This window comes from Scyliorhinus torazame, chromosome 7, assembly GCF_047496885.1.
Source record: "Scyliorhinus torazame isolate Kashiwa2021f chromosome 7, sScyTor2.1, whole genome shotgun sequence".
Classification (NCBI taxonomy): Eukaryota; Metazoa; Chordata; class Chondrichthyes; order Carcharhiniformes; family Scyliorhinidae; genus Scyliorhinus; species Scyliorhinus torazame.
This window is the reverse complement of record NC_092713.1, coordinates 169,195,590-169,216,000: the sequence shown is the minus strand read 5'-3', so window position 1 is coordinate 169,216,000 and position 20,411 is coordinate 169,195,590. Positions and strand designations below refer to the sequence as shown.

The 20,411-nt window shown below is 48.0% G+C and overlaps 1 protein-coding gene across 10 annotated transcripts in view; it reads left to right on the top strand.

Annotated features, from left to right (window-relative positions):
• LOC140426702 (roquin-1-like) overlaps positions 1-20,411 on the top strand; it is a 311,609-nt gene that overhangs the window by 230,619 nt on the left and 60,579 nt on the right. For 7 of the 10 annotated variants that reach the window (XM_072511781.1, XM_072511780.1, XM_072511783.1 and 4 more), the window contains 3 exons: positions 1,916-2,215; positions 6,504-6,727; positions 16,965-17,368. In XM_072511781.1, coding sequence (XP_072367882.1) covers positions 1,916-2,215; positions 6,504-6,727; positions 16,965-17,368 — 928 coding nt within the window. The remainder of the gene's footprint in view (positions 1-1,915; positions 2,216-6,503; positions 6,728-16,964; positions 17,369-20,411) is intronic. The other 3 variants (XM_072511787.1, XM_072511789.1, XM_072511788.1) reach the window with 3 other exon arrangements.

Genomic DNA, 20,411 nt, shown 5'->3' with positions numbered 1-20,411 from the left:
CCCTTCCGCCTCCACAGATACTGTCAGATTGTCCAGTATTTACTTTTTTTTTTCCAGATTCCAGCATCTGCAGTAATTTTTACTCTGCAGCTTTACCCTGCAACTATGTCCTGGGACTAAGATGTTGGCCTCCAACAATCTCAGGGGCAGCACGGTAGCATTATGGATAGCACAATTGCTACACAGCTCCAGGGTCCCAGGTTCGATTCCGGCTTGGGTCACTGTCTGTGCGGAGTCTGCACATCCTCCCCGTGTGTGCGTGGGTTGCCTCCGGGTGCTCCGGTTTCCTCCCACAGTCCAAAGGTGTGCAGGTTAGGTGGATTGGCCATGATAAATTGCCCTTAGTGTCCAAAATTGCCCTTAGTGTTGGGTGGGGTTACTGGGTTATGGGGATAGGATGGAGGTGTTGACCTTGGGTAGGGTGCTCTTTCCAAGAGCTGGTGCAGCCTCGATGGGCCGAATGGCCTCCTTCTGCACTGTAAATTCTGTGATAATCTATGATAATCACAGACAGCTTCCTTTGTGTTAGGTATGACTCTAGCCAGTGGAGAATTTCCTCTGGTTCTGTCGACTTCTATTTGCTCAGGCTCCTTGATGCCACATTTGGTCAAATGTTGCCTCGATCTCACCTCATCTCTTGAGTTCAGCTCTTCTGTCCATGTTTGGAACAAGGCTGTACTGAGGACTGAAACCAAGTAACCCTGGCAAAACCCAAATTGAGTAGATTATTTGTGGATTAGATAGCTAATGAAGACTAGTGAGGTGAGTGCTAATATTTTTAAACTAAAATGTATTTAACGTTTGACTGAAAGCCAGTGTAATTGCCGTAGTTTGTCACCATATGTGTGGACCTGATTGCCCAACAACAGCTTCTAGTTGCACATAAAGAAAAGGGAATTCTGCTTTGAACTGCCAGCCCTGTTTGTACCTATCGCATGACGACCTGCCCCACACTCACACTCACTCCTCCATTGGTTATCTGATAAATGCATCCTCGGGACAGACCAGGCATTCGGGAACTCATTCTTACCCAACTGGATGATATTTGGCTATCAGTCAAGTGACTGCATTTATATAGCACCGACAATCATAGAATCATAGAATTTACAGTGCAGAAGGAGGCCATTCGGCCCATCGAGTCTGCACCGGCTCTTTGAAAGAGCACCCTACCCAAGCCTACACCTCTACCCTATCCCCATAACCCAGTAACCCCACCCAAACTAAGGGCAATTTTGGACACTGAGGGCAATTTAGCATGGCCAATCCACCTAACCTGCACATCTTTGGACTGTGGGAGGAAACCGGAGCACCCGGAGGAAACCCACGCGCACACGGGGAGAACGTGCAGACTCCGCACAGACAGTGAACCAAGCCGGGAATCGAACCTGGGACCCTGGAGCTGTGAAGCAATTGTGCTAACCACCATGCTACCGTGCTGCCATGTGTAGCTGCTGCTTACATGTAGTAATGTGACTTTTGTTGCCATGCTCCTGTGAATTTTGTTTCCTGGATTTTGCTCACCTTGGCGACCCGGGAGATTTGTGTTTCATTGCAGGGCAATACGGACGGGCTTTAACCTTAATACTACTCCGAATCTGAGGCAGTCTGCAGAAATCCAGTGAGCAATCCTAATTTATAACTAATATTAGAATTCTAAAGACTTTCTCAATCATTGGAGCAGCAGGAGATTTCCCTGCATTCACTGCTGAAAATCCATTGTAAGCAGTTTACCGCATGCTGCAGTGAGCAATTCCTAGGGCCAGAAATGTTCCCCTTTCTCCCCAATGCCCCAACCACCCCATCCCCATCCCCCGGCAATGCCCAAACCAGTCTCGTTGGGTGGATCAAACCAAACCAGCCAATAACCTGTTGCACCTTCCCCGTTTGACCTCTCGATGACGTCTCTCTCCTCCAGATTTCGCATGCGGAACAAGAGGTTAGCAGCTGGCCGGTCCCTCAGCCAGTCCCTTACCCAGCTCAGCAAGGTCGGAGGGGTGATGTCGGTCAATTCCAGCGCCTTATCAGACGAGGGCTCCTTGGAAACTGGCACGAAACCTGTGTCCATTCAGAATGGCATGGTGGCAGCGAGCAACAGCATCGCCCAACTGATCTCCCGCGGGACTGACTGTGCCTACGACATCGCCATGAAGCCGGGCAAGATGAGTGACATGAGCATGAGTGCGCCGGGATCAGTGTCGGGATCTCCACCTGACTCGTAAGGAAACTCTTTAACTTCCACCATAAAGTGCTCTTAACACAACCACAGAGTCCATCACCTATTTTAGTCATCAGGCAGGTGGGAATCGCAACACTGCCTCTGATGGAAGTCACTCTGCAACATCCAGCCACTCTCCACCACGATCATGCCCTCTGTCCCAGAGGGGGGATCACCTTGCAAGGTTCAATCATAGAATGGTTATTGAACAGAAAGGAGGCTATTCAGCTGTCATGTCCGTGCCAGCTCTCTGCGAGAGCAGTTTCTCTAATCCCCCATCCTTTCAATGTAGTCCTGCAAATCCTTTAACTTCGGAAAAGTATCTGATCCCCGTTTTAAACCCACAACTGGTTCCCTCCACTACACTCTCAGGTCATGCATTCCAGACCCTACTCATTTTCAAAAAGCATTTTTCCTCCCATTGGAAGAGTTTCACTTGGCTTTTAGTCAGCGTGTCAGAAAAACTAGTTTACGCTGCATGTTTCCAGGGCCCATTCAAACCTAGAAAGCCATTAAAGGAGAGAGCCTGCATTATATATAGCACCCTTCACAACCTCAGGCTTCCCAATGCGCACTGCAGCCAATGAAGTACTTTTGAAGTGTCATTGCTGTAATACAGAAAATACGGCAACCATTTGCACATAGGAAGATCCCACAAACAGCAAAAACAAAAAGGACAGATAATTATCAGCGTTGGTTGAGGAATAAATATTTGCTCACGTCACCAAGGAGAACTTGCCTTGCTCTTCTGAAAAATAATGTCACCCTCTGAGAAACAGCACCTCTGACATTTCAGCACTCCCTCAGTACTGCAGAGAGAGTGTCAGTCTGGATTCTGTGCTCAAACTGCCCAGAGCTGGACTTGAACCCAGGGCCCTCTGATTCAGGAGCAAGACAGTATGATCCATGATGCCTCAGCTGACATTGGTCAAATGAGAGAATGTGACCCATGAGCTGGGGTGTGAAGGCTTTTCAATGATGAGAACGAGTGTGTATAATCGCTGGAGCTGGGTGTCAATGTGCCCATTTGAAATGGGACAGGAAACGTATTGGCATGGTTAACAATATGGTGATGTAGGGCTATTTGGGGTTGGTGAGATTGGGGAGGGTGTGAGCATTTACTCTGAAGCCAACAGGAGTATCGACAGCGTGTGAACGGTGGGTCTGAATGCTTCTGACAAAACTGCGTAAGCAGGAGTGACATGCTGAGTCTGTGGGGCGTCACACTTGCTGCCTGGTTTGTGGGGGTGGTGATGAGAGGGGGGTGTTGTTGCAAGTCAGGTTGCCAGGGAAATAGCAGTGCAGTTTCTGTGGGAGAAGTTGTTTCTGCCCGGTTGCTTAGTGAAATCCTGGCCCACCTTCTCTTTGTTCTTTTTGAGTCTGACTACAACAAACCAAAGTAGCGCAACTGTTTCAGTTACTCCTTGTGGCAGTGAGCTCCACATTCTCAGCATCTCTGGAAAAAAAAAAAATCCAGCTCAACCTTCCTTCCATTCGAGGGACGCAGAAACAGAGCTGGTTTTTATACACTGCTTATAGGAGAGGGACAGGTGAAAGAAATGGGCCTGAAAGACTCACTCAAGTGGCTAAATTGAGTCATAGAATCCTACAAAGAGGCCATTCGTCCATCGAGTCTGCACCGACCCTCTGAAAGAGCATCCCACCCAAGCCCACTCCCCCGCTTAATCCCAATAACCCCTTAACCTAACCTGCACATCTTTCTTGGACATTAAGGAACAATTTACCATGACTAATCCACCTAACCTTCACATCTTTGGACTGTGGGAGAAAATCAGGGCACCTAGAGGAAACCCATGCAGACACAGGGAGAATGTGCCAGTCATCCAAGGCCGCAACTGAACCAGTGTCCCTAGCGCTGAGGTAACAGTGCTAACCACTGTGCCACCCGAGACTTGTGCAAATGAAGTACTAAACGAGCAGTGGGAGGAGGCCATTTAGCCCCTTTAGTCTGTTTCCCCCGTTCAATTAGATCATGGCTGATCTGTATACTAAATCCACCCATCTGTCTTGGTTCCTGACTCATGACCACCATTTTGAAAACTCAGTCAGGCCCCAGCCTCAATAGATTTTTGGGAGAGAGAATGGGTTCCGGATTTCCACAGCCCTTTGTGTGAGGAAATGCTTCCTGACCCGGGTGGCCTCCTTAATTTTAAAGTTGGGACCCACCAGAGGAAATCTCTTTCTGCCCTATCAAATCCACTGACCATCTTGATTAGATCACCCACCTCTTAATCTTCTGTATTCCAGCAAGTACAAGCCTGGTCTATCCAACCTGTTTAATCTGTTTAGCCCAGTTATAATTCTGGTGATTTTACTTGATCATGGGATGGAGCTGTCACTGGCAAGGCCACTGTTGCTTGCCCACCCCTAGTTTCCCTCAAAGGTGGTGGTGAACCAATGTAGTCTGTGTGGTGTGGCTAAAGCCAGTTAAGAGTCAGCTGCATTGGTGTGGGACAGGAGTCACGTAAAGGCTCCAATCTCACAATAATGTCAGGGTTCCTTTCCTACAGGAGGTTGCTGAACCAATTAGAGTTCTTAAAACAGTCTGACCGTTTCGTAGTCGCTTTCACTTAGACCATCCAGCTTTGAGATACTCAAAGTTCTCAAACCGTCTTTAAATGGAATTTTAACAAATTGCTCTGGATTATTAGCCCAAACCTCTGGATTACCAGCCCAGTAACGTAACCATAACCCAGTTCTAGTTGAATAATTCAGATCCCACTGTGGCAAGTTGTGACGTTGGATTCAATAAATCTGGTCATTTGTGGTGTACCACAGTAAAAAAGCTCCCAGGCAGGGAAACCTGCTCTCCATACATGGTCAGCTATTCCTGAGACTGCAGTCCCACACTCTGTGGTTAATTCTTCATGACTTCTAAAGTGGTTTCGCTATAAACAATTGCTCTGAAGTTTAAGAATGAGCACCATCACCGCAAGGACTGCAATGTTTCGAGCTGAAGACCCACCAACACCATCTCTGGATAATAGATCACTTGGTATTATTTAGAAGAAGAACAGAGGAGTTCTCTCTGGTATCCTGGTCAGTATTTACCCACCAATCAGTATCGACGTCCTGAGGTCCAGGGATGAAAAACTTCAGTTATGAGGATAGATTTGGAGAGATTGGGACTGTTCTCCCTGGAGAGAAGAAGGCTGAGGAGAGATTTGATAGAGATAATCAAAATCATGAGCGGGGCTGTGCAGAGTAGATAGAGAGACTGTTATCATTCGTAAAGGGATCACGAACAAGAGGGCACAGATTTAAGATAATTTGCAAAAGAAGTAAATGTGATGTGATGAAAAACTTTTTCACACAGCGAGTGGTTTGGGTTTGGGATGCACTGCCTGAGCACATGTTGGAGGCAGGTTTAATCGAAGCATTCAAGAGGGCATTGGATGATTATTTGAATATAAACAATGTGCAGAGCTACAGGGGAATGGCACTAAGTCATAATCTGGAGAGCCAGTGTGCAGATACAATGGGCCAAATGGCCTCCGTAACTCTGTGAGTCATTCCCCGCGTCTGTTGTGAAAGGTGCTATAGAAATGCAAGTCATCTTTTGTCTAAGTTTCAGCTAATGGTGAGCAGTAATGGGTGTCGTTGCCAGCAATCACCCAAAAACAAGGGAAAACCTCTGCCAAAGCTCTCGCACTGTACAAGCCCCAGATCACAAGATTGCCTCCCCCGTATCGTCAGAGTTAGATATCTAGTTGCAACTGGAGTGGTCAATAGCAGTTACCACAGGTAACATATGAGGTAGCTGCACAGATGTCAGCCTCTGATCCATCGCAAGCTATCTCCATAACTCCAAAGCCTTAACAATCTAAAACTCCCACCTCCCAAATCTTACCTTCTTTAAAGAACATTTCCCCAACCCCCCTCCTAATTATATAAAGACAACCTCAACACCCCAAATCAACAGTATCTGCTGAGCACACAAGTCCCAACAAGGCCCTGGTCACAGTAGTCTCCCTGTGCATGAGAAGCTGAGAGTCTATGGATGCTTTATTTGTGGAACTACAGATTCTGGTTAAAGAAATGAACTAAAATGAGTATAAATATTCTGAGATCTGGGAAAGGAACTACGTTCAAGTTTTGACAAAGATAGGCTCACCAATATCCATGTGTGTGAGTGTCGAGAGATGTGGAGCAAAGGGAGGTAAGTGAGGTGCAGATCATGAGCAGTTTCCTTCTGCCCTTGCTCTCGTGTGTAAGTGGATCTCTCGAGGTTGCCTCAAACTAACACTTTCTCTCCCCTGTCCTTCAGCAGGATGGAAATGCCCCAGAAGAGCTCTCTCGGTGCCTTGCCCCTCAACGCTCTCTCTGTGCCACCCCGAATCAGTGCCGAGCTGCCACCCATGCCAGTCCCCAAGCCAATTCAAATGGTGCCGCGGGGTTCGCAGATGTACCCACCCACTCAGCAGCCAGACGTGTACTACCAGGACCCGCGAACCTCTGCTGCTTCCTATGAGGCAGCACAGTATCCACCAAGTAAGTAGTAGATCCCTTGTGAAAACAGCGTTGACTATCATGGGGCTGGTGTAACGGATCAGGGGCAAGGGCTGAAAACAGGAGTGCCTGATGTGGGAGGAGCACCCAAAACCCACCAGCTCTTGGGTGTGCTCCCCGTTAGCTAAAGATAGGTAACGAGTCCATGCAAGACACCTCAGGAACTATGGTTACCACAACAAGGGTCTCCATGGCAGTGCAGAGAAGGACAATTAAACCGCGACATCTGATCCATGAGGAATCAGGGATTGTTTGCCTGGAGCAGGGAAGGCTGAGAGAAAAGATAAGTCAAACATCCTTGAGATAATAGATAAATCATTCCTGGATAAAGTGATTGAGATTACTGTGCGTTCCAGAACCAGCAAGTTCAAGATGCACAAAAAGATTATTTTTTTATTGTTATGCTAGGTGTGGGTGTGCCTGGCTAGACCAGCATTTTTATTGCCCATCCCTAGTTGGCCTTGAGAAGGTGGGGGTGAGCTGCCTTCTTGAACCACTGCAGTCCTGGGGTTTAGGTACATTCACCATGCTGTTAGGGAGCAGTCCTGGGGTTTAGGTACATTCACCATGCTGTTAGGGAGCAGTCCTGGGGTTTAGGTACATTCACCATGCTGTTAGGGAGCAGTCCTGGGGTTTAGGTACATTCACCATGCTGTTAGGGAGCAGTTCCAGGATTACCATATCAGATCAGTCATGGCCTCATTGAATGGCGGAGCAGACTCGATAGGCCGAATGGCTTACTTCTGTTGCTGCATCTTATGATTTTCACCCAGTGACAGTGAAGGAATGGCAACATATTTCCAAGTCAGGATGGTGAGTGACATGGAGGAGAACTTGCAGTGGTGGTGTTCCCAGGTATCTGCTGCCCTTGTCCTAGTGGTAGGTTTTGAGAGTTCGAAAGGTGCTGTCGAAGGAGCCTTGATGAGTTCCTCCAGTGCATCTTGTCGATGATACTCACGGCTTCCACTGTGCATCAGTGGTAGAGGGAGTGAATGTTGGAGATGGTGGATGGGGAATCAATCAAGCGGGCTGCTGGATGGTGTTGAGTTTCTTGAGTGTTGTTGGAGCTGCACTCATCCAGGGAAGTGGACAGTATTCCATTACACTCCTGACTTGTGCCTTGTAGATGGTGCACAGGCTTTGGGGAGTCAGGAGGTGAGTTACTAGTCACAAGATTCCTAGACTTTGACCTTTGGTAGCCACAGTATTAATGTGGCTAGTCCAGTTCAGTTTCTGATCAATGGTAACCCCCAGGATGTTGATAGAGGGGATTCAGTGATGGTAATGCCATTGAATGTCAAGAGACGATTGTCTCTTGTTGGAGATGCCTGGCACTTGCATGGTGCCATAAAACCATTAGGTATAGGAGTAGGCCATTTGGCCTCTCGAGCCTGTTCCGCCAATCCATAGGATCATGGCTGACACAAATGTGACTTGCTGGGAACCTGAATCGGGAGGCTGGTAGCAGCAGATGATCACACTGATATTTGGGAAGTGGGCAGTGGGAGAGGATCCATTTTCTGGAGGGTGCCAGAGGGAGGACTGTAGAATGTTCGGAGCAGTCTCGAAGGGCCAAAAGGCCTCCTCCTGCTCCTATCTTCTATGTATGTATCGATGTATGTCTTTTCAGTGGCGGAACTTTCAATAAAAAACTTGTGTTCCCCTGTGTTCTACACTGTGCCCACAAGGTGGTGCTGCAGTCGGGTGATTACAAACCGAGAGCAGGTCTCTCAGTCTCTGGAAGAGAATCTCATCCCTCAGTTCGACCCTGCATCACAAGAAGATCCCTGTGAAGAATCACATCCCTGTGAAGAATGACCTCTATCCCAAACCTTGCCCCACCCATTCCCCTGTGGATCATTTAATTTTGCAGCACCCACTGTCTTCATTGACACTGAGTCGTGTTTGTTCAAACAGTTTGAGACAGGGCAGATCACAGATCCATTTGGAAATGCATCAGAACCTTCTGTGTTGTTGGTCAGACATTACTCTGTGGTCCTGTCTGCTATCTCAGCTGGATGTAAGATGGTTATCTATTATTCAATATATAAATGTCTCATTTAGATGCCAGCCTATAGCTCCTGGAGACCTGCTATTCTATGATATATCTGTAATATGAAATATTAACATAAACAATTTAGAATGATGCTCCAGCGCTGCACTGCCAGAGGTGCTGATTTTCGAGTTGAGACCAAGACCATGTCTACCCTCCCAAGTGGACACGAAAGATCCCATGATACCGTTTTGAAGACGAGCAGGTGTGCTGGCTGATATTTATCCCATCACTACAACAGATTATCTGGTCATTACCGTATTTCTGTCTGTACTCAAATTCCGCACACATGAGTGCGACCTCAACCGGGACCTGGGATTCATGTCGCATTACATTCATCCCCCACCATCTGGCCTGCAAAATCCTACCAACTGTCCTGGCTTGATCCAATTCACACCTCTTTAACCTGGGGTTACCCCATCTCTGGATCTGTAAAGATTTAATCACCTGCTAATGGTCGCATTCCAAGCATTGTTTGGCATCTTTGAATTTGTCTACATATGTGTTTCTGGAACATACCTCTTCATTCACCTGAGGAAGGAGCAGCGCTCCGAAAGCTAGTGACATCGAAACAAACCTGTTGGACTTTAACCTGGTGTTGTAAGACTTCGTACTGTACTCAAATTGGCTGTGTTATCTCAGAATGTCGCGGTGCAGAATGAGGCCATTCAATCCATCGGATCGGCACTGGCTCTCCAAACGAGACTCATGACTAAGTGCCATTCCCCTATCTTTTCCCTGTACCCATACACATTGTTTCTATTCAAATAATCATCTAATGTCCTCTTGAATGCCTGCCCTGATTGAACCTGCCTCCACCACACATTCCAGGCAGTGCATTCCAGGCCCAACCCACCCATTGTGTGAAAAAGTTTTTTCCCACATTTGCTTCTTTTGCAAATCACTTTAAATCTGTGCCCTCTTGTTCTTGATCCTTTTACGAGGGGAACAGTTTCTCCCTATCTACTCTGTCCAGCCCTCTCATGATTTTGAACATCTTTATCAATCTCCTCTTAGCCTCTTCTCTCCAAAAACAACTGTCCCAACCTCTCCAAATAATTCTCATAACTGAAGTTTCTCATCCCTGGAACCATTCTTGTGAACATTTCCTGCACTCTCTTCAATGCACGCACATCATTCCTATAGTGTGGTACCCAGAATTGTACACACTATTCCAGCTGAGGTCTAACTAATGTCTTGTATAAGTTCAGCATAACCTCTTTGCTCCTGTACTCTGTCCCTATTAATAAAGCCCGGAATACTATCTCCTTTATTAACTGATCTCTCCACCTGGCCCGCCGCCTTCAATGATCTCTCCACATATACACTCTGGTCCCTCTTCATGCATGAAATTCCTGCTCCCCTTTATTTTATATCGTCGCTCCATGTTCTTCTTACCAAAATGCAACACCTCACACTTCTCCACATTGAACCTCATCTGCCGTCAACTGCCCACTCTATCGTTATCTCTGCCCTTTTGAAGTTCTACACTGTCCTCTTCACAACTTACAAAATGCTTCCAAATTTTGTGTCATCTGCAAATTTTGCAATTGTCCCCTGCACACCAAGATCTAGGTCATTAATATAAATCAGGAAAAACAAGGGTCTCAATACTGACTCCTGACGAACACCGCTACAAACCTTCCTCCAGCCTGAAAATATCCATTAACCATTACCCTCTGTTTCCATTTTTCAGCCAATTTTGTATGCACGTTGCTACTGTTCTTTTTTTCCATGAGCTATAACTTTTCTCTCAAGTCTGTGGCACTGTATTGAATGCCTTCTGAAAGTCCATGTACACCGCATCAACACCCTCATTTACACTTGATGCTACCTCCTCACAAATCCGCAGCAAGTTAGGTAAACATGGGGCGGGATTCTCTACTCCCGCACCGAAGTGCCCACGCCGTCGAGGTTCATGACGGTGCGAAACGGACCCTATCCCGATCGATTCAGGGCCCGTTAATGGGCTAGGAGCGGGGCCGCGTCATCTACACGCGCCAGGCCTTGTCGCCGCGTAAAGGCGGCGCCGCATAACAGGCGTCACCCGCGCATGCGTGGTTGCCGTCCTCTCCGAGTCCGCTCCGCAAGAAGATGGCAGACGGATCTTGCGGGGCGGCGGAAGAAAGAAGGTCCTCCTTCAGAGAGGACGGCGCGACGATCGGTGGGCACCGATCGCGGGCCGCCCCACATTTGAGGTACCCCCCCCCCCCCCCCGGTGCAGGATCTCCTCTCTTTCCCCCCCCCCCCCCCAGCGTTCCCGCGCTGTTCCACGACGGCAGCGACCAGGTGTGGACGGCACCGGGGGGAACCCGCCGTTTTGGGCTGGCCGCTCGGCCCATCCGGGCCTGAGAATAGCAGGGGTGCCGGAGAATCGCCATTTTGGGTGTCTCGGGCGATTCTCCGGCCTGCGGCCCGCGGAAGTCGACGGGGCCGTTCCCGCCGCTTGGGAGAATCGCGGGAGGGCGTCGCACCAGCGTCGGGGGAACATTTTGGCGGCCCAGGCGATTCTCCCAACCGGCGTGGGAATGGAGAATCACGCCCATGATTTCTCCTTTAGGAATCCATGCTGGCTCCTCTTAATCAACCTGCTTTTTTCCATGTGACTACAAATTCTATCCCAAATAAATGTTTCTAGAAGTTTCCACCCTACTGATGTTAAACTGACTGGTCTGTAATTTCTGGGTTGATCCTTCCAATCTTTTTTGAACAAGGGCTAAGCATTTTCAATTCCGCAGTCTTCTGGCACCGCCCCTGAGTCGAGAGAAGACTCGGAGGTTAAGGCCAGCGTTCCGGCAATTTCCATTCTCACTTCCTTCAATATTCTTGGATGTATTTCATCTGGTCTCGATGCCTTGTCAACTTTCATCATCGACAGTCGATTTATTAAATATTCCTTCCTTATCAATTTTTAAAAAAATTTAGAGTACCTAATTCATTTTTTCCAATTAAGGGGCAATTTAGCGTGTCCAATCCACCTACCCTGCATAGAACATAGAACATAGAACAATACAGCGCAGTACAGGCCCTTCGGCCCACGATGTTGCACCGAAACAAAAGCCATCTAACCTACACTATACCATTATCATCCATATGTTTATCCAATAAACTTTTAAATGCCCTTAATGTTGGCGAGTTCACTACTGTAGCAGGTAGGGCATTCCACGGCCTCACTACTCTTTGCGTAAAGAACCTACCCCTGACCTCTGTCCTATATCTATTACCCCTCAGTTTAAGGCTATGTCCCCTCGTGCTAGCCATTTCCATCCGCGGGAGAAGGCTCTCACTGTCCACCCTATCTAACCCTCTGATCATTTTGTATGCCTCTATCAAGTCTCCTCTTAACCTTCTTCTCTCTAACGAAAACAACCTCAAGTCCATCAGCCTTTCCTCATAAGATTTTCCCTCCATTCCAGGCAACATCCTGGTAAATCTCCTCTGCACCCGTTCCAAAGCCTCCACGTCCTTCCTATAATGCGGTGACCAGAACTGTACGCAATACTCCAAATGCGGCCGTACCAGAGTTCTGTACAGCTGCAACATGACCTCCTGACTCCGGAACTCAATCCCTCTACCAATAAAGGCCAACACTCCATAGGCCTTCTTCACCACCCTATCAACCTGGGTGGCAACTTTCAGGGATCTATGTACATGGACACCTAGATCCCTCTGCTCATCCACACTTTCAAGAACTTTTCCATTAGCCACATATTCCACATTCCTGTTTTTCCTTCCAAAGTGAATCACCTCACACTTCTCTACATTAAACTCCATTTGCCACCTCTCAGCCCAGCACTGCAGCTTATCTATATCCCTCTGTAACCTGCTACTTCCTTCCTCACTATCGACAACACCACCGACTTTAGTATCGTCTGCAAATTTACTCACCCACCCTTCTGCGCCTTCCTCTAGGTCATTGATAAAAATGACAAACAGCAACGGCCCCAGAACAGATCCTTGTGGTACTCCACTTGTGACAGAACTCCATTCTGAACATTTCCCATCAACCACCACCCTCTGTCTTCTTTCAGCTAGCCAATTTCTGATCCACATCTCTAAATCACCCTCAATCCCCAGCCTCCGTATTTTCTGCAATAGCCTACCGTGGGGAACCTTATCAAACGCTTTGCTGAAATCCATATACACCACATCAACTGCTCTACCCTCGTCTACCTGTTCAGTCACCTTTTCAAAGAACTCGATAAGGTTTGTGAGGCATGACCTACCCTTCACAAAGCCATGCTGACTATCCCTGATCATATTATTCCTATCTAGATGATTATAAATCTTGTCTCTTATAATGCCCTCCAAGACTTTACCCACTACAGACGTGAGGCTCACCGGTCTATAGTTGCCGGGGTTGTCTCTGCTCCCCTTTTTGAACATAGGGACCACATTTGCTATCCTCCAGTCCTCTGGCACTATTCCTGTATCCAATGATGACATAAAAATCAAAGCCAATGGTCCAGCAATCTCTTCCCTGGCCTCCCAGAGAATCCTAGGATAAATCCCATCAGGCCCCGGGGACTTATCTATTTTCAGCCTGTCCAGAATTGCCAACACCTCTTCCCTACTTACCTCAATGCCATCTAATCTATTTACCTGGAGCTCAGCATTCTCCTCCACAACATTATCTTTTTCCTGAGTGAATACTGACGAAAAATATTCATTTAGTATCTCGCCTATCTCTTCAGACTCTACACACAACTTCCCATCCCTGTCCTTGACTGGTCCTACTCTGTCCCTAGTCATTCGCTTATTCCTGACATACCTATAGAAAGCTTTTGGGTTTTCCTTGATCCTTCCTGCCAAATACTTCTCATGTCCCCTCCTTGCTCGTCTTAGCTCTCTCTTTAGATCCTTCCTCGCTACCTTGTAACTATCCATCGCCCCAACTGAAACTTCACACCTCATCTTCACATAGGCCTCCTTCTTCCTCTTAACAAGAGATTCCACTTCTTTGGTAAACCACGGTTCCCTCGCTTGGCACCTTCCTCCCTGCCTGACCGGTACATACTTATCAAGAACACGCAATAGCTGATCCTTGAACAAGCTCCACTTATCCAGTGTGTCCAAAACTTGCAGCCTACTTCTCCACCTTATCCCCCCCAAGTCACGTCTAATGGCATCATAATTTCCCTTCCCCCAGCTATAACTCTTGCCCTGCGGTGTATACTTATCCCTTTCCATCCTTAACGTAAACGTCACCGAATTGTGGTCACTGTCCCCAAAGTGCTCGCCTACCTCCAAATCCAACACCTGGCCTGGTTCATTACCCAAAACCAAATCCAATGTGGCCTCACCTCTTGTTGGCCTGTCAACAAACTGTGTCAGGAAACCCTCCTGCACACACTGAACAAAAAACGACCCATCTAATGTACTCGAACTATATCTTTTCCAGTCAATATTTGGAAAGTTAAAGTCTCCCATAATAACTACCCTGTTACTTTCGCTCATCCAGGATCATCTTCGCCATCCTTTCCTCTACATCCCTAGAACTATTTGGAGGCCTATAGAAAACTCCCAACAGGGTGACCTCTCCTTTCCTGTTTCTAACCTCAGCCCATACTACCTCGGAAGATGAGTCCCCATCTAGCATCCTCTCCGCCACCGTAATACTGCTCTTGACTAGCAGCGCCACACCTCCCCCTCTTTTGCCTCCTTCCCTGAGCTTACTAAAACACCTAAACCCCGGAACCTGCAACATCCATTCCTGTCCCTGCTCTATCCACGTCTCCGAAATGGCCACAACATCGAAGTCCCAGGTACCAACCCATGCTGCCAGTTCCCCTACCTTATTTCGTATACTCCTGGCATTGAAGTAGACACACTTCACATATCTTTGTGTTGTGGGGGCAAAACCCACGCAAACACGGGGAGAATGTGCAAACTCCACATGGACAGTGACCCAGAGCCGGGATCGAACCTGGGACCTTGGTGCCGTGAGACTGCAGTGCTGCCCCCTTCCTTATCAATTTTGACCCCTTCTGTCATCGTGGCCTGGACAGTATCTACCTCCTTGGTAAAGACGGTTGCAAAGTATTTAATTTAATACTTCCATGTGTAACTCCCCTTTTAGGCCCTTAACCACCCCTTCTCCTTTTACCATTCTTTTACGATTTACATTGCTGAAGAAGACCCTTTATGTTGGCTGTCAGACTTTTCTGATAATTCCTCTTCATTTCTCTAATGTGCTTTTTCACCTACCCTCTGAATCTTCACTATTCCTCTTGGTTCTCGAGTGTATTTTCTACCTGACAACTATCATAAGCACACTTTGTCTTCTTTAGCTTCCTTTCTATCTCCTTTTCATCCGGGAGCTCTCTATTTGTTTCCCTACCTTTCCCTTTTAAGGAATATTTCTTGACTGTTTCCGGGTCATTTCTCTTTTGAAAGTAGCTGGAGTTTTTATCGCCACCACTTCATTCCAGCCTATCCGGTGAAGCTCCATTCTTGCCCCATTGAAGTCAGCTCTTCCCTGGTTAACTATTTTTAATCTAGATATCCTTTGTATTATCTATTACCATCCGAAATCTTGCAAAACATTGGTCACTGCTTCCTAAATGTTCCCCAACTGACACTTGATCTACTTCCTCATTTCCAAGAACCAGCTCCAACAGTGCATCCTGTCTCGTTGGACAACACAAACTGCTGTAGAAACGTTTCCTGAACACAATCTAGGAATATTTGCCTCTCTCCGCCCTTTACAATCTGCCCGTCCCAGACTACATTCGGGTAATTAAAGTCCCCCATTATCACTACACAATAATGTCTGTAATTTCCCTGCAGATTTGTTTTTCTACATCCTCCTCACTAGTTGATGGTCTATAGATGGCACTGAGCAATGTAATTGCCCCATTTTTGTTCCTTAGCTCCAGCCAAATCGATTCTGTCCTTGAACCCTCTGGGACCTCCACTTTCTCCAGTACTGCAGTGCTCTCCTTGACCAATGCCGCCCCCACCCCCCTTTCCTTCCTTTCCTATCTTTTCTGAACATCCTGTAGCCATGAATATTTAACACCCAGTCTCGCCCCTCCTTGGTCTCTATTATCGCCATCATATTTCAACATCGCAATCTGCGCCTGTAACTCCCCAATCTTATTCCCGATACTCCGCATATTCACACACACGCATAGTAACCTTGATTTAGACGTCGTTACTTTCTCCCTTACTTCGACTCCACCTATTAAATTCGAAAGCGAAACTGCTGGAAAATCTCAGCAAGTCTGGCAACATCTGTAGGGAGAGAAAAGAGCTAACGTTTCGAGTCCGATGACTCTTTGTCAAAGCTGACAAAGAGTCATTGGACTCGAAACGTTAGCTCTTTTCTCTCCCGACAGATGCTGCCAGACTTGCTGAGATTTTCCAGCAGTTTCTCTTTCGTTTTAGATTCCAGCATCCGCAGTAATTTGCTTTTATCCACCTATTAACTTACTATTCTCTATGCTAGTGCCATCTGTCTCTCCCAGTATTTTGTGCATCTGGGTATTTCCTCTCTAATATTTTCTCTTGGTTTCCACACCCCTGCCGAGTTAAAGCCCTCCCAACAACACTCACAAAACGTCCCGCTATGAACTCAGTCCCAACTCTATTCCGGTGCAACCCATTCGGCTTTTACAGGTGCCATCTCCCCAGCGCCAGTCCCAGTGTTCAAGGAATCTTAAACCCTCCCTCCATCTTTCTAGCCACACATTCTTCTGCCTTATCCTCCCATTTCTGTTGTCACTTGCACATGGCATTGGTGTGTAATCTGGAGATTACTACATTTTAGGTCTTGCTTGCTCATTTGCAACCAAGCTCCCTAAATTCTGATTGCAGGACCATATCCCCCTTCCTACTTAATCATTGGTACCAATATGGACCATAACCTCTGGCTGTTCACCTTTCCCCGGAGGAATGTCCTACAGCTCTGCAGTATTTCCTGTATTACAACCGGAATCGCACTTCAAAAATACATAATTGGCTGGAAAGTGCTCAGCGATGTTCTGAGGTTATAGAAGATGCTATATAAACTCGGGTGTTTATTTTCTGTGTGTAAACCTGCTGAAACCCTCAGTTAGATTTCAGCCACTCTTTGGTATCAATCAGTTCTGGCAGTATCCATGTGTGTGTTGTAAACTATTGTCAGGTTGTACGTTTTGCTGAAATCTCTTTCTGTTTTTTCAGATCTTTACTATCCTCACCACTCTTCAGGATCTGTGACTCCATACGTGCCACAGTATAGACGGGCTAACAACGTTGCGGAAGCTCCAATGCCCCCTTCCACTCTTCAGTACCAGGACCATTACCCAGCCTACATTTCAGAGAGGATGGGAAGTTCTCAGTACTCCAGCCCTCAGCAGTACCCACTGGCACAGCCGGTGTCAGGAATGTACCCGGCGCATTACGGTGGTCGCCGGGTGTACCACCCTCCACAGTCCTATACGAGGGAGGACATGCGAAACAGCCCTATACCAGTCGATATGCCATCTGCAGTCGCCAACTACATCACAGAGCCCAGAGAACGCTATGTTCCTGAAAACTACTACACCGTGAACCCTCATCCCAACCAGATTAGGCCGCCTTACAGGGTAAGTCCTGAATGTCAAGCTTTGAGTCTGCCTTGAGCCACTTGGTTCCATGTTCCCTGATCGCGACAGGGTTTCTGCTGCTGTCGGTCTGTTCTGTGTGATTCTGTTTTGAAAAATATTTTTATTGGAATTTTAACATTTGGTAAAAAGATTTGTATACATAACAAAACAAAACAGCGCCATTGGCAAATACATAAACGAAGAAACTAGGCAACAATAGTTGCATATACATCTGTACAAACAGTTATCACTTTGCCTGTGACCATGGTTCCCGTGCTTACATGCTGTTATTTACAGTCCATGCTAGAACTCTTGACTTTCTTTAAACGTGCACAGTTTCTGATGGGGGAAATCTTGTTGCCCTTTTGTGTTCTCAAGGGAGGTTAGGAAAATTCCACCTCTCCGGTTTTCCATGTGCAGGCTGGGGGGGGGCGGGGTCCAGGTAGCTGGGGGAACATTCTTGTCCCCTTGCGAAGAAAGTCACGCAGTTGCAGATATATGATCTTGTTCCCTTTCGGGAATTGGAGTTTCTCCAAACGTTCCCCAGGGTCACCAGTCTACTGTCCACATACATGTCCTTTACTCTCAGTGGCCCTCTGTCATTCCTCCATTCCCAAATGTGCGTCCATTTTGCCAGTGTGAACCTATAGTTGTTACAGATAAGGGCCTCTATAGACATGCACCTGAACTGGTTCCAGTGTGGCCACTACCATCGGGCTCCTGAGTGTGTGCGGAGCGACTGGGAATGAGATGATGACCAGTGCCCGGTGGGACGTCCTCATGCAGGAGGCTTCGTCCATTCAGACCCAGTCCGCCTCCTCCAACCACTCCCTCACCCTCTCCGCATTTGTGACCCAAGTGCCGCCCACCCTCACTGTTAGATGGTCTTTTGAATCCTAGGGATTCTTCCCCCCTCGCTGTCCTGTTCCTGCTAGCGGAAGAAGGAGTGAGTCCCATCTTTGCAGGTCTCCCTTCACCACCTGCACCAGGCTGGCGAGGTGCCACTCATGGAGCCTCGTTCAATTGTGGGCCACTTGTATCCCCAGTTACCTGTACTTGGTCTGGATCACCTTAAACGGTAGTCCTTTCAGCTCCGGTTCTCCTTCTCGGGAGGTTCACCGGGAAGATTTCTCTCTTCCCCAGTTTCAGTTTGTAACCGGGGAAGGCACTGAATTCCCTGAGGAGTCCTGTTATCTTTCCCATGCTGGCCAGGGATTCAACACATAGAGGACCAGGTCATTGGCATAGAGCGAAATTCTGTGCTCCCTATCTCCCCTCCGAATGCCCGTCAACCACTCTGCCGATCTAATGGCCAGTGGCTCGATTGTCAGTGCAACCAGGAGCAGGAATGCAGGGCACCCCTGCCTCGTTCCCCAATGCAGCCAAAAGTACACCGAGCTGGTGGCGTTTGTCTGCAGGCTCGCCATGGGAGCGCTGTACAGGAGCTTCACCCACACGATGAACCCTGTTCCAAACCCAAACCGTTCAAGCACCTCCATGAGGTACCTCCATTCTACTCAATCAAAGGCTTTCACAGCTCCTGAGAGACGATCACCTCTGGTGTCCTCTCCCCGGATGTGGCCATTATTACATTCAGCAGGCGTCTGATGTTCGCTGTTGGCTGCTGCCCTTGACAAACCCGGTCTGATCTTCCACAATCACTTCTGGCAACTCTCCAGGCACTTCACCAAAGCTTTCGCCAGAATTTTTGCATCAGTGTTTAAGAGAGAGATGGGTCTGTACGATCCACACTCGCGTCGGGTCCTTGTCCTTTTTAGGGATCAGTCAGATCGAGGCTTAGCCAGTATGGGCGCCAAGGTCCCTTTGCCAGTGAGTCGTTGAACATCTCCCGCAAGTGCAGGGCCAGTGCTGCTGCAAATCTTTTGTAAATGTCTGCCGGGAACCCATCCAGACCTGGCGCTTTCCCTGACTGCATAGAATTAACTCATTCCACAATTTTGCCAGCCCTGGTGATGCTTCCAGCCCTTGTTTCCTGTCCTCCCCCGCCACCAGTATGTCCAGTGTGTCGAGGAACTGCTTCATCTTCGAATCCCCCTCCGTTGGTTCGGAGGTATACAGGCTTCAGTGAAAGTTTGCAACGGCCTTTTTCACCTCGTTCGGATCTGCCACCATCTTACCATTTCTGTCCCTGATTTGCATTATCACTTTTGCAGCAGCTTGTTTTCTTAGCTGGTGCACCAGCTTGTGGCTGGCCTTGTCTCCATGTTTGTAGAAGGCCCCTCATGCCGGGCGGAGCTGGTGGACTGCCTTCCCTGTGGAGAGCAGATCAAATTCCATCTGCAGATTTTTCATCACCAGCAGTTCCACAATTGGGGCGTGGAGTACCACTGATCCACCTCCAGTCTGGAGTCGATCAACTGCTGCTTGGCTGCCCTTTCTTTCCTGTCCCTAAGGGCCCTATACGCTATGATTTCCTCCCCTGATCACTGCATTCAGTGCCTTCTAAAACGTGGAGGGTGAGTCCTCTCCATTTTGATTGCAGGTTACATAACTGTCGATGGCTTGGAATATCTTTGTGCAGAATTTCCTATCGGCGAGGAGAACTGTATCTAGCCTCCATGGGAGGCGTTGAGCCCAGCCTTTTGCCACCCTCACGTCCATGTAATGTGTCGAATGGTTGGAGGTTACAATCGTGGAGTATTCCGCCTTTTTCCTTATGACAAAAAAGTCCGGGCCTGCCATAGTTCACAGGCCATTCAAGATGGCCACCGACTACTTCCTTTTTTTGCCATCGCCACATGTAACCTGTTGCAACCAGCATTTCTCCCCCCCCCCCCCCCCCCCCATCCACCTGTACCCCCGTACTCTTGCGCTGCTCCCCTTCTCACCCTTTGTTTCCCCTGAACTCCTGTCTTTCTCCGCTCTCCTGCTAGGCGCTCCCTCCCTCCCAGGAAGTGCGCCGTGGCCTCCTCCCTCACTGTACCTCTGCACATCAGCTTGTTCGGTACTGTATCTGCTCCCCTAACAGTCAGATTCCCCGATTTACCTCTCCTTACCCTCCCTTCTACATGTGGTTGCCCCT